The sequence below is a fragment of the Phocoena phocoena genome, chromosome 19 (genome assembly GCF_963924675.1).
Source record: "Phocoena phocoena chromosome 19, mPhoPho1.1, whole genome shotgun sequence".
NCBI lineage: Eukaryota > Metazoa > Chordata > Mammalia > Artiodactyla > Phocoenidae > Phocoena > Phocoena phocoena.
This window is the reverse complement of record NC_089237.1, coordinates 28927676-28940901: the sequence shown is the minus strand read 5'-3', so window position 1 is coordinate 28940901 and position 13226 is coordinate 28927676. Positions and strand designations below refer to the sequence as shown.

General features: G+C 37.9%; 1 protein-coding gene across 5 annotated transcripts in view; it reads left to right on the top strand.

The window, feature by feature from the left end:
- Window positions 1-402: 402 nt before the first annotated feature.
- RPS6KB1 (ribosomal protein S6 kinase B1) overlaps window positions 403-13226 on the top strand; it is a 35885-nt gene continuing 23061 nt past the window's right edge. For 2 of the 5 annotated variants that reach the window (XM_065897773.1, XM_065897775.1), the window contains exons 1-4: window positions 403-543; window positions 7574-7623; window positions 8842-8962; window positions 10161-10229. In XM_065897773.1, the coding sequence (XP_065753845.1) occupies window positions 403-543; window positions 7574-7623; window positions 8842-8962; window positions 10161-10229 (381 nt within the window). Of the gene's footprint in view, window positions 544-7573; window positions 7624-8841; window positions 8963-10160; window positions 10230-13226 lie in introns of those variants that run through there. The other 3 variants (XM_065897774.1, XM_065897776.1, XM_065897777.1) reach the window with 3 other exon arrangements.

Below are 13226 nucleotides of genomic sequence, written 5' to 3'. Positions count from 1 at the left end.
ACATTACAGAGAACGAATGCGCATGTTCCACAGACAAGATTTGTTGTGGGTTTTTTTTTTTTCCTATTCCGAAAGGTTAATTACGCATGTTCAATTTCAATTTATCAACTAAAGATATGGTACGCATGCTCACTGTCCATCAGACGCTTTAGCTGAGAATGCGCATGATCTGCCTTCCGAGCGAGGCTTCGGCTGGGCTTCTGCGCATGTTTCTGCCAGTACCTGGCTCCCAGCGATAGTTCTACGCATGTTCATTGCCCACGGTTCGGCTTCACAGAGTCCTGTACGCATGCTCCAGCGCTGAACTTGAGGAGCCAGTCTAGGGCCTAGGCGCAGACGCACTGAGCCCAAGCAGCCGGTGATGGCGGCAGCTGCGGTGGTGGCTGCGGCGGGTCCGGGCCCATGAGGCGACGACGGAGGCGGGACGGCTTTTACCCAGCGCCGGACTTCCGAGACAGGGAAGCTGAGGACATGGCAGGAGTGTTTGACATAGACCTGGACCAGCCAGAGGACGCGGGCTCTGAGGATGAGCTGGAGGAGGGGGTGAGGCCCGGGGTCCCGGGGGGCCCGAGGTGACAGGGCCGGGGCGGCGGCCCGCGCCCTGGAAGCGCGGCGCGTCCGAGAGCGCGGAGACCCAGGGGGGCGCGAGCAGTCTGCAGGAGGAGCCGAGGCGCTGCACGGCCAGAAGCGGGGGGGCGGGTGGGCAGGCGGTGCGAACCTGGCCGTAGGTGCGAGGCTGCTGCGGCGCTTGCAGGTGCGGCTTGTGCCCTTATAGCCCCAGACCGGTGCAGCCGGGAGCAGTCTGTTTGTGGAGGAAACGAGGAAGGGCGCGTGGTCGATTCCTGGAGCTACTGGACTTGAGTGAGCGGTGCGCGAGTGTTGGGGGGAGGGGACTTGCTGGGTGGCCCGTAAGTGCAGGTGAAGTGTGGAAGGGTTCCCCTAAGTGTTCCATCTTCAGACCTCCCACAACCACTTCTCTCGGCCTGTCGCTTCTCTCCTAGGAAGCGCTCAGCTGTTAGAAGTGACAGCTGAAAACTTCTGTCGGGAGTAGCGCTGCCGCTGATGTTACAGCCACCAGGAGTTTTATTTCGGGAGCAAGGGGGCTCTGCCGCATCTTCCAGGGTTTGTTTGTTTGCTTTTTTTTAAACCCCCTTCCTTGTGACTTTTTTTTTTAAAAAGCATTTATAACGACACACGGCATTTGTAACTTACTTTTACCCCAGTTGACCATGTCTACGTTTTTTCAAAATACTTGATGTAATTTAGGGGTGGAAAAAAACCAGCGTTGACAGCTGTGATTTGGCTTGCCAAAAATAAATTGGTTGCACTGAGACTTGTGAATGGTGGTGTGAGGGCTTTTCTTTCTGTAATTTAGGGTGTTAAATTTAGAATTGTTTTTCCTAATGCATAGCTTGGTTTTACCTTTGCTGCCTTAGTAGTTTGTTATTCTTTATTCAGGATTCTTTTCTCAAGATAAATTTATTGAAAAATCACAGATTGTACCTGACGTTCAGAAATGGTGTCGTCATGCTAAATCACTGATTCTGGGTAAATGACCACCAGTGATAACCTCATGGTAATTTAGATTCTAAATTCCATCGCCTAGATGAGTACGTGGGTTAATGACTGATGTCAGATGTTTGTTCTAACTACAGAAGGGGCTTCCCTTTCTTTTCCTCACCCTGTTTTCCTCCTTTGGCAAGTAAGTTGTTGCCTGCTTGTTGACCAAAGATTGAGATGCTATATATAAAGAATTTTGAACACTTTAAGAAACTAAGTGGGCTAAAGTAATACTGCCCTTTTCATAATCAAAGAAGTCTAAATCAAAATCAGACAGTTTGGAAGGTGGGTGTTGAGATGTGTACATTTTAATATGTTTGCATATGGAATTACAGTTAGCCTCTTTTTTTTTTTCCAGTTAGCCTCTTAATGGAACATGTGATAACACTGAATACAATTTGAAACAAATGTAGGATTACTTTCATTACAAATAACATACTCATCGATTATATTGGCCCCATATAGCAGTGGCTTTGGAGCAGAGCAGGGGAGAAAATGATAGGAAGGGTATTTTATAAAATCTTCATCAGTTGAACTTACAGAATTTCCAGACCATGGTTTTATTAGGAGTTGGAAGTAAAATACTATATTAAGATTCCTGTTATGAACTGGGACCTCTCCTGGACATTTGTTTTGCTGGGTACAAGCAAATAGGATTTTGAGAATTTTGAATGGGTGTGGTCGAGGCCAGAGAAATTGTTGGGAATAAGAAAGAATAAGAAATGTGGCCACCACCCTGGGGAGAGGAGCTTTGGGGAAAGAGCAAAGGTAATTAAAGAGGATTTTGAGGAAGAGCCTTCAGCAAAATATATCTTACTTAGCAATGCTTTTGGAGTTGAACTGTTTCTTTTGAGTGTGTTATTCTAAGAGGTGCAAGCTGGACAAGCAAAAAGAATTGGGGTGGAATTGGGTTGGCCACCCAAGGAGATTCAGTGACATCCAGGTTTCTCTAAAGTAAGATTTAAAATTCTGAAAAATGAAAGAAATTTAGATTCTTGGAAGATCTGACCACTGTGAATTTATAATAACATAATTAATATTCTGGCTATCTGTGAATTTATATCCAAGCTTTTTAAACATTGGTGCATATCGGAGTAGCCTCACTTCTTCATTTTATAGTAAGGAAACTGAGGCATTGGCCAGAGAGATGATTGCCCAAGACCACAGAGATAACTAGTGGTAGTATTTTCTTGACTCAGTTCAGCAGGCTTCATTGCATAGCTTCTTCATTGCGTTTACTAGTTTTGTTTGTAATGTACCTGTTTGTGGTTTGTCAAAGTGAATTCTGATCCCTCCAGCCATGCTCACTGACCGTGGGATCTAGAATAAATTGCTTAATCTCCCTGACACTTCTTTCTTCTCCATAAAATGAAGCTTCCACGTGATCAAGTATATAAAGTACTCTCAAAATATCCTGGCACATTATGTAGTTAGCTAGTTTATGGAAATATAGCTTGTCAGTGTTAACTCATTGCCAAGGAACCAATCATTTAAATTTTCCCTCATCTATGCCTAGAGACTTAATAAATACAGTTATAGTAGAGATGCTGCATTTTTAGAACTCTAGTTTGTTTGTTTGTTTCCTTTCTTTTTGTCATTGGTCCTGTTTAGAGATATATACCTTTTTAGGTATGTTACACTGAGGGAATCTGTATTAGTAAATATATGTGTTTACATAGAATGGTTAATTCTTCAGTGAGTAAAAGATGAGGAGATTTAATACATTTTAAATACTGTATTAAAACCAATGGGTGAAAGGGTTTTTTTGTTTGTTTTCCTGTTTCATTGGTGATAATATAATTTGGGAACAGAGTTGAAACTAAGGGAAAGTTTTCCTCTAGAGATTTTCATTAGATTATGAAAATGTTGGAAACGTCTGCTTTCTGTGGAGACACAGGTTAAAAGAGTAATAGATAATTGTGAATGCAACTTAAAAAATCCTTAATTTTTTAAAAAATAAATTTATTTATTTTATTTATTTATTTTTGGCTGCGTTGGGTCTTCGTTGCTGGGCGTGGGCTTTCTCTAGTTGCGGCGAGCGGGGGCTACTCTCTGTTGCGGTGCGGGCTTCTCATTGCGGTGGCTTCTCTTGTTGCGGAGCACAGGCTGTAGGCACGCGGGCTTCAGTAGTTGTGGCTCGCGGGCTCTAGTGCGCAGGCTCAGTAGTTGTGGCACACGGGCTCAGTTGCTCTGCGGCATGTGGGATCTTCCCGGACCAGGGCTCGAACCCGTGTCCCCTGCATTGACAGGTGGATTCTTAACCACTGCTCCACCAAGGAAACGCAAAAAATCCTTAATTTTTACTCTACTGATTCAAAATTTGAAATAGTCACAGCGGCTTACTAGTAGTACGAATTTCAGATTGGGATATTAAAGTTTTATAGAGCAAAAAGTGTTTTGAAAAACAGTGCTATATATTCAATAGTTAATATGTATTCAAATATTCACGATTGTGAATATCTCATTATCAATGCTTATCTTGCATTTTAATAGATACTTACCTTTAAGTATATTTAAATAGCCCAAGATTTGGGGCCAGGTTTACTCCTTTTTCCCAATGTATCTGAATTACTGAATCTTATTTTATAAGAAAATACCTGTGAACAGCCAGGAAAGTAGATAAATGATTTAATGAATGTTTGGATTAAGGATATTTTTCACCCATTCTGTAACAATTTATTTAAGTTTTTATAAAATGTGCTCTCTTTCATTGGGACTTAAGGCATATTAACTTGAATTTATATACAATTTTAATTTAAAACTTTGTGAATAGTCATTCTGATGCGCTAGTCTGAAACCGTGTATCTTGTATAGTACCTTAGATGAGGAGGATTCTACTTTGTCAATCATAGTGGCACACACCAAAAACATTGGATGGGTCATAAAGCTTAAGGCAGAAAAAAAATCTGAATAAAGTTTCCTGCGAAGCAGAATTGTCAGTATGTCCTATATGGTAGCTTGATGTTTCTGCTATAAGACTTCTAAAGATAACATTGAGTAGTAGAAAAGAATTGTGCCTCAAAATGCTTCTGCTCCAGAAGGTAACGGTAGGTAGTTTACAAGCCCAGATGCAGGTGGTAAGACAGGCCTGGCTGCCTCCGGAAATGAAACATAGCCACAGGTCATTATCTTTCTAGGTGGCTTCAAAGTCATAGTTCAGTGTTAACTACTCTGTGGTCTTTAATTTAGAATTAAGTAAAGCGAATATTTTATTTTAAATTACATAATATCAGTTTTATAGAAGTTAGCCTTTTGTCTTTAAAGTGAAGCCATCATAGGTGATTGTATGAAGCACCAGAAACCAAAAAAAACCCCTTTAACCATAACCACCCCTATCTGCCCCTCCCCACACACAGAAGAAACTGTATCAAGTTGAAACTGCAAGAATTTTTTCCCCTTGATACTGCCCCCTCCATTTGCCTAGGTCTAGTCATGAAACATACATCCTTGGTGTTAGACTTCATCCTGACTTGTTTACACTGTGAGCAAGTTCTGACTAAAAAACTTTTGTTTTGAGGGGTCATTTGAACATCCATTGTGTAAGAATGCTGTCAGTTTTCTTTGTGTGTCTTGACTGTGTGCTGGTATCTTTGAAGAAAGATGAGTTCACTTAAATATTTTTTTGAATTATTCTAAAATTTTTAATAAAAACTTTAAACTTCTAATTTTTTAGAGCCTACTTTGTTAGGATTAACCACATTTATCATTTCACCGGTTGATGTTCATTTGAGTTGTTTCCATTTTTTGGCTATTGTGAATAACGCTTCTATGAACATTTGTGCCTAAGTCTTTGTGGAACATGTATTTTCATTTCTCTTGGGTAGATACCGAGGAGTAGATATGCTGGATCATGTGGTAAGTCCATGTTTAATTTTTGAAGAAACTGCCAACCTGTTTTCCAAAGTGGTTATACCATTTTACGTTGCTGCCAGCAGTGTATGAGGGTTCCAATTTCTCTACATCCTTGCCAAACTTGTTATTTTTTGTCTTTTTAATTATAACTATCCTAGTTGATATGAAGTGGTATCTCAGTATAGTTTTGGCTTGCCCTTCCCTAATGGCTAATGATGTTGAACATACTTTCACGTGACTATTGGCCATTTGTATGTCATCTTTGCAGAAATGCCTATTCAGATCCTAACCCATTTTTTTAAAATTTGGTTATTTATTTTTTTATTATTGAGTTGTAGAAGTTCTTTATATGTTCTTATTCTGTGGATTTTCTTTTCACTTCATAATATCTTTTGAAGTGCAGGAGTTTTAAGTTTTGAGTAAATTCACTTTATCGACTTTTTTCATTACCCTTTTGTGCCCTTTGTGTTCTGTCTTAAGTCATTGCCTACCCCAAGATTGTGAAGATTTACTCCCTCCTAGATTTCTTCTAAGAATTTTATAGTTTTAGTTCTTACATTTAGGTCTGTGATCCATTTTGATGTATGGTGTGAAGATAGGGGTCCAAAGTAAATCTTTGCATGTGGATATCTGATTGTGCCAACACCATTTATTGAAAGACTGTCTCCCATTGAATTTTCTTGGCATCTTTGTAAAAAATCAGTTGACCGTAAGTGGAAGGGTTTATTTCTGGGCTCTCAGTTCTATTTCATTGATCTATATTTCTGTCCTTATGCCGGTACCACACTGTGTTAATTGCTGTTGCTTTGTAGTACATTTTGAAATCAGGATGTGTCAGTCCCCCAACTTTGTTTTCCTTTTTCAAGACTATTTTGGGCCCCTTGTGTTTCTGAGTGAATTTTAGGATTAGCTTGACAATTTCTCTAAGAAAGGAACCTGGGATTTTTATAGGATTGAGTTGAATCACTAGACCAATTTATTTAGTATTGCCACCTTAACGACGTTAAGTCGTCTGATCTGTGAACATGGAATGTCTTTTGACTTATGTAGGTCTTTTAAAATTTCTTTCAGCAATGTTTTGGAGTTAGCAAATATACAAGGCTTGCACTTCTTTTGTTAAATTTTTTTCTAAGTATTTTATTCTTATTGATGCAACTGTGAATGGAGTTATCTTAATTTCATTTTTGAATTGTTCATTGCTAGTGTACAGAGGTTAATTAAGTTTTGCGCTCATTTATACTACGGTCAGAATAAATGTTTGGCCAGCATGACTGCTCACAATATGAGAGTGTTGCTTAATTGTTTTGCTTTGATCAGCCGTATCATACACTACAATATCTTGGACTGGCTGTGGTTACTTTAGGCTTAGTTAGGCTGTAGTTAAATAAGGTTTATAGCATTATGTTAGTCTTATTATCAAAAGCATATCAGAGTAGCACTTTTTGTAAATCATTTGATTAACTCATACTTAGAATGTAGTACCTTTAGTTTTGTGATATACAAAATACATATTTTGAATAAATGTAATTTTTGAAGGAAAACAATCACCTTTTTTTAAAAAAAATAAATTTATTTATTTTACCTTTGGCTGTGTTGGGTCTTCGTTGCTGCTGCGCGGGCTTTCTCTAGTTGTGGCGAGCAGGGGCTACTCTTCGTTGCCATGCACGGGCTTCTTATTGTGCTGGCTTCTCTTGTTGCAGAGCACAGGCTCTAAGTGCACACGCTTCAGTAGTTGTGGCACACGGGCTCAGTAGTTGTGGCTCTAGGGTTCTAGAGTGCAGGCTCAGTTGTTGTGGCACACGGACTTAGTTGCTCCGTGGCATGTGGGATCTTCCCGGACCAGAGATCGAACCCGTGTCCCCTGCATTGGCAGGCAAATTCTTAACCACTGCGCTACCAGGGAAGCCCTAACTCCTGGTTTTGTTTGTAGATCTTTGATGAGTAGCGTCTGTAGTTTAGTTATCACATTAAAGTGAAATCCCATAGTATTGTTTGTGCACCTTATTTTGTTCATCACCACATTTACCTGTTATTAAAGTATAGAGAATTTGTAAGCTGGTTTATTTCGTTCATTGTCCTTCAGTAATGGGGTGAAGCAGTAAATTCTTTAATTTCTTGTTTATGAGGTTATTTATTTTGAAAACTTTAACATATTTTTCAGGGTCAGTTAAATGAAAGCATGGACCATGGGGGAGTCGGACCATATGAACTGTAAGTTTATATGAAAATGTTTCACTGTGCTGTCTTTCTTTTATGTAGTTTATAGCCATCATGTGATCTCAATAACCTGTTTTTAAATATTTAGTCATATATACAGACTTGGTTTATTGAGTTTGGCACCAATATCATAACATATCTGGGGTTTTGAGATCATGTATGCATTTTGAGAAAAAGATTATTCAAATTTAGAGTATACTGAATATGACTCTGCGTCTGTTAGGAATTTTTATTAGTTTAATATAGAGAACCACCTTTTCCTACTGAAAAAATAAAGATTTTAGAAATGCTCCCCAAATCAAATGCTTTTTTTTTTTAACACTTATTTATTTATTTACTTGGCTGCATTGGGTCTTAGTTGAGGCAGACGGGATCTTCATTTTGGCACGTGGGATCTTTAGTTGCAGCATGTGAACTCTTAGTTGCGGCATGTTCCCTGACCAGTGATCAAACCCGGGCCCCCTGCAATGGGAGCACGGAGTCTTAGCCACTGGACCACCAGGGAAGTCCCTCAAATGCTTCTTATTTTGCTTGTAATACATCATCCAAACAGAGATCTGTTCAATTTTATGTCATTTTAGGCAAGCTTCATTAGGTGAGTATGGTGTTTAGTCTGCTTTGTACCCCATCTTCAAGTAAAAAGCCTTGGATTGTGGGCAGACTGAGAAGATCACTCAGAGAGAAAGCATTTAAGTGACAGATAAATTGCCTCCCTTTTTGGAGTCTTTAAATTAAGCAGATGTGGAAAGATGCATGGATATAATTTATTAGCAAGAATTTTTAGCTAAAGACTTGAACTAATTGGGTACCTTTAGAAAGCTCTCATTTTCTGAAGTTGCCAAATGAAGTTGGATAACAGCTGATCTCATAGACATTTTGAATGAACTAAATTTGAATAACTAGAAGACTTTTTTCCCTTTGTCAGCTTAATAAACGTGTTCTAATTTATCTTAGTTTGGGGATGCTTGATGCTTATGAAAATAAATAATCAATAGCATGTTCTGTAAACAAGCAGATAAGCAGTTATCAAGCCACCCTAATCTTGACCTACCATGTCATTGAATCATTAGCTTACTTAGAGCACGGATACTATATTTGTTACCATGCACCTTTTTCCTTTTACTTAATTGGATTATAATTCTCTTTCTAACAGTATGCTAAAGGTAATTTAACTTTTTGCAAATTTACTTTTGGTTTTGCTTTTCTTCCCAGTGGCATGGAGCATTGTGAGAAATTTGAAATCTCAGAAACTAGTGTGAACAGAGGGCCAGAAAAAATCAGACCAGAATGTTTTGAGCTACTTCGAGTACTTGGTAAAGGGGGCTATGGAAAGGTAGGAAGTATTTTGAAATGAGAGCTGTTGTCTGTCCTGTGTGGATTAATTTTTATACCCTGATTCCAGCACTACTCTTCAGTCTTTGTTAGCTATCAGCAAAGGATATGATCACTTACCTGGTATTATTTGAGGGCTATACAGAAGTTCTCCTTTTCCTACCACCGTTCACATAAAAGCCCGGCACATTGTAGGCACTCAGTCAATATATGTGGAATAAATAAGTAGGCAGCTGTGCCAGGCAAAGTCTGCTATTAGAGGATTCATTCCTTCCTTTGGTTAAATGGTACCATCTGTTGGTATCCTTTAAAAAAACAAACTACTGCTTACTTTCAAGAGGCATGGCACATTAAATTGGTATCTGTTACTGAGACCTTAATCTAAATTAGTTTTCTTTGACTTGCAGTATTTGGAGCAATAGAGTTAGGGAAGCTGAAGAATATAAGAGGGGAGAAGAAAAATGAAGAGAACCTCTTAGTTTCATAGTTTTGCCAGAGGCTTTCTAATTTAAGACCTCACCTCTGTGTGTTCTGTCCAAGAAAATTTATACCTTGCCATTCTCTATCAAAAGACAGAATTTGGATAACATTTTAGAGTTAGGATTAAGCTTGAGAACTATTTATGCTATCGTGTAATGTTCATTTTTGCAAAACATGACATTTGTAGTTTATTCTTAGGCTTAAGGACATATTATAATATGTTCTAATCATCTTGAATGTGTAACACATGCACTGTGAATCAGACATTTTAGCTGTTGCATGAAAATGTATTGTAGCTAGTCATTTTAAGGAATAGGTAATTGCTGTCAACTATTATTAAATAGTTATATGTGAAGCATCCCTGAGAATTTATCAAATACTTTATAATTTCTGTGTGTCTGGGAAACCTGATTATAGCTTTTTCTATGAAAACTTGGATTTTTTAAGTAACACCAAGTGCTTGTTATAGGATGGTCATTGCCCAGCTTTGCCACCAGATGTCAGCAGACCAGACAGGAAAGTCCCATGTTGTGTAACACTTTTCACTACTAAATCTTTAATATAATCTCTTAGCTCATCATTTTTGTACACAGTCGTTCATGGTACTAGTTTTTGTAAGAATACAGACTGCTATATCGTTTGTTTTTATAAGTAGGAATTAAGGGATTGTGACTAGCATAATTTAGCTTTTAATAACGCACACTTTAATTTTCATCTAGGTTTTTCAAGTACGAAAAGTAACAGGAGCAAATACCGGGAAAATATTTGCCATGAAGGTGCTTAAAAAGGTGATTTCTCCCCTCCTCCCCAACTATATTCTTAATTGCTATAAAATCCATATTTTGGTCTAAAATTCTCAGTCAAAAAATGTATTTCTAACACAATTATAAGTCTTCTTGGAATGTGGGATACACTTCATTATTGTTATTCTTGTTTTATTCTGCTTGGTGAGGGTGGAGAGGAGAGCTGTTTCAATTCTCCTCTGAGGTAACTCTTTTAGCCCTTTGTTCTGGTCTCTGTATTTCTAAGTAATAAGCAAGTTCTGCTATGACTTAATTCAGTAGTTTTAGAATTATGTATTGACTTCCTATTTTATTCTTTTTTACTCCTTTCTTCCTTTTTCCCATCCTCATCTTGCTTCATTTTCTTTCTATCTACTATTGTCTTCTCACACCTTCCATCAACTCTGTAAAACACCTTTCGGGCCATTGTTCTATGATCACACTTATTAGATAATTTACTAGTTCCATTTATTTTCCTAGAGACATCCTATAGGAACCTCTGTCCTCCTATTCTCACCTGTACTGATAGTTATCTAGGCATAGCTATCATTACAGGACTTTCCCTGCACCACAATCCTTGGAATCCTCCTGACTCCTTCAGTGTTGGATCTTTGGTTCCTGGATTCCGTATGTTCCTTTTTCTTAGTTTGTGTCTCGTTCCCTTGCTTTGGTGACCATTTACTGGTGGGTTCCTGAGGAACTGAATCAAGGTAAATTTTTTGGGAAATATTGCGTATTTGAAAATTTTCATATTATATTCTTATACTTGTTTGTATGGATGCAGTTTTGAAGTTGAAAATCATTTTCACACAGGATTTTGCTCCATTTTCGTCTAGCTTTCAGCATTTCTGTTCAGGAGTCCCTTGCCATCTGATTCCCAATCCTTCTTAGATCTATTTTTCTTTAAGATATTTAACATTTTCTTTTTATTTTTAATGTTACAAATTTTTGCAGTGATGTGTCTTGCTTTGATTCTTATTATTTATTTTTACTCTTTCAATCTTGAAAGTTTCAGTCTTGTAGCTCCAGGAAATTTTCTTTTATTTTTTTATCTCTGATAATTTTCCCCCTATTGGTTTCTTTTCTTGGAATTGCATTTACTTGGATGTTGGACCTCCTAGACTGATCACCTATTTTTCTTACCTTTCCGTTTGTCCATTTCTTTATCTTTTTGTTTACTTTCTGAGAGTTTTCTACAAATTTATTTTCTAATCATTTTACAGATTTTTTTTTTTTTTTTGGCTGTGCCATGCAGCTTGTGGGATCTGAGTTCCCAGACCAGGGATCGAACGTGGGTCCCTGGCAATGCAAGCACGGAGTCTTAACCACTGGACTGCCAGGGAATTCCCTTACTGATTTTTTTTTTTTAAACTATCATATTTGTGGTTCCCCAAAGCTCTTTTTGTTTTTTCTTTTTATAGCAACCTATTTTGTGAAGACAGTATCTTCTTTTATTCCTCAGAGGGTTTTAATTATAAATTCTTTGAAATGTTCTTTTGTTCCATGCATGTGTCTCTTTTCTAAGTTCCTGTTTTCTTTGACTGTGATTTAGTGGTTTTTTGTCATGTCAGAGGCCTTCTTTAGATGGCTGGTGTCCTTTAAGGGTGGAACTCTGAAAAGCTGATCAGAAGTTATATGTGTGTCGGCTTCTCTGTAGTGCAGTCATGAGATTAGCTGGCAGTTGACTAAGAACTTCCAAATATCAGTGTCTGAAGGTCTTTTTTCTGGTATGGATCAGTGGGTACTGAGAAAGATCCTCTATTCTCTTGCCTAGAAAAAGCATTTTGGAGCTGAATGACAGAGAGGAGATGGAGATCTCACCTTTCAACACCAGATTTTCACTGAAGTCACTTTTTTTGTTTGTTTTGTTTTTAATTTTATTGAAGTATAGTTGATTTACAATGTTATGTTAATTTCTGCTGTACAGCAAAGTGATTGTCGCACATATATATATTCTTTCTCATCCATTATTGTTTCTCACAGGATATTTATTAGAGTTCCCTGTGCTATACAGTAGGACCTTGTTGTTTATCCATCCTGTATATACTCGTTTGTATCTGCTAATCCCAAACTGCCAAATCATCCCTCCCGCACTGCCCCCCTTGGCAACCACAAGTCTGTTCTCTATGTCTGTGAGTCTGTTTCTGTTTCATAGATACGTTTATTTGTCATATCTTAGATTCCACATACAAGTGATATCATATGGTATTTGTCTTTCTCTGTCTGACTTACTTTGCTTAGTATGATAATATCTAGGTCATCCATGTTGCTGCAAATAGCATTATTTTATTCTTTTTTATGGCTGAGTAATGAAGTCACGTTTTTACTTTAGCACTGTACTCTGTATCTGATCCTTCACTCTTTTTTTTTTTTTTTTTCTGGACACTACATCACTCTAAGAGGTAGTTCCCTGGCTGGTTAGTGTGGGGATGGGAATCTTGTTGGTCTGTCTGTTCCTTATAGAGATTTTCAGATAATCTCCCTGTTTTCAGTCCTCCACCTTCTGCCTTCTGCAGTCCCTAATGATTCCAGTTTTTTTCCTTTCTTTCCTTTTATTTTTGCTTCTAATTTTTGAACCCTGCTAAGGTTCTGTAGATGAATTCAACTTCTTTTGTTATGCCTCTTTGCAGGCATTTAGGTTTGATCATACACCAGTATACTAAGTCATGCACTATTGCTTTATCCCCATTCTGTCTTCACCTTTGGAGATGTGGAGTTACACGTGTTTCTTAGTTTTATTGAAGATGGATTATGTATGTTTGGTTTCTTGTTCTTTTTGTTTGGGATTGATTTCTGAAAAGAGCTCACTGTCTTAAGACAAATCTTAGTAGAAAACTATTATTAAAAGACAATCAAAATGACTTTTTAAAAAAATTATAGCGTTTGTAATATTTTGGTCCTATCTTCTTCCTGATTTTTACTTAAGTGGTACAAATGATTTCCTAATTTAATTTAATTTTTTTTTTTTTTTTGGCTGCGTTCGGTCTTCATTGCTGCACGCAG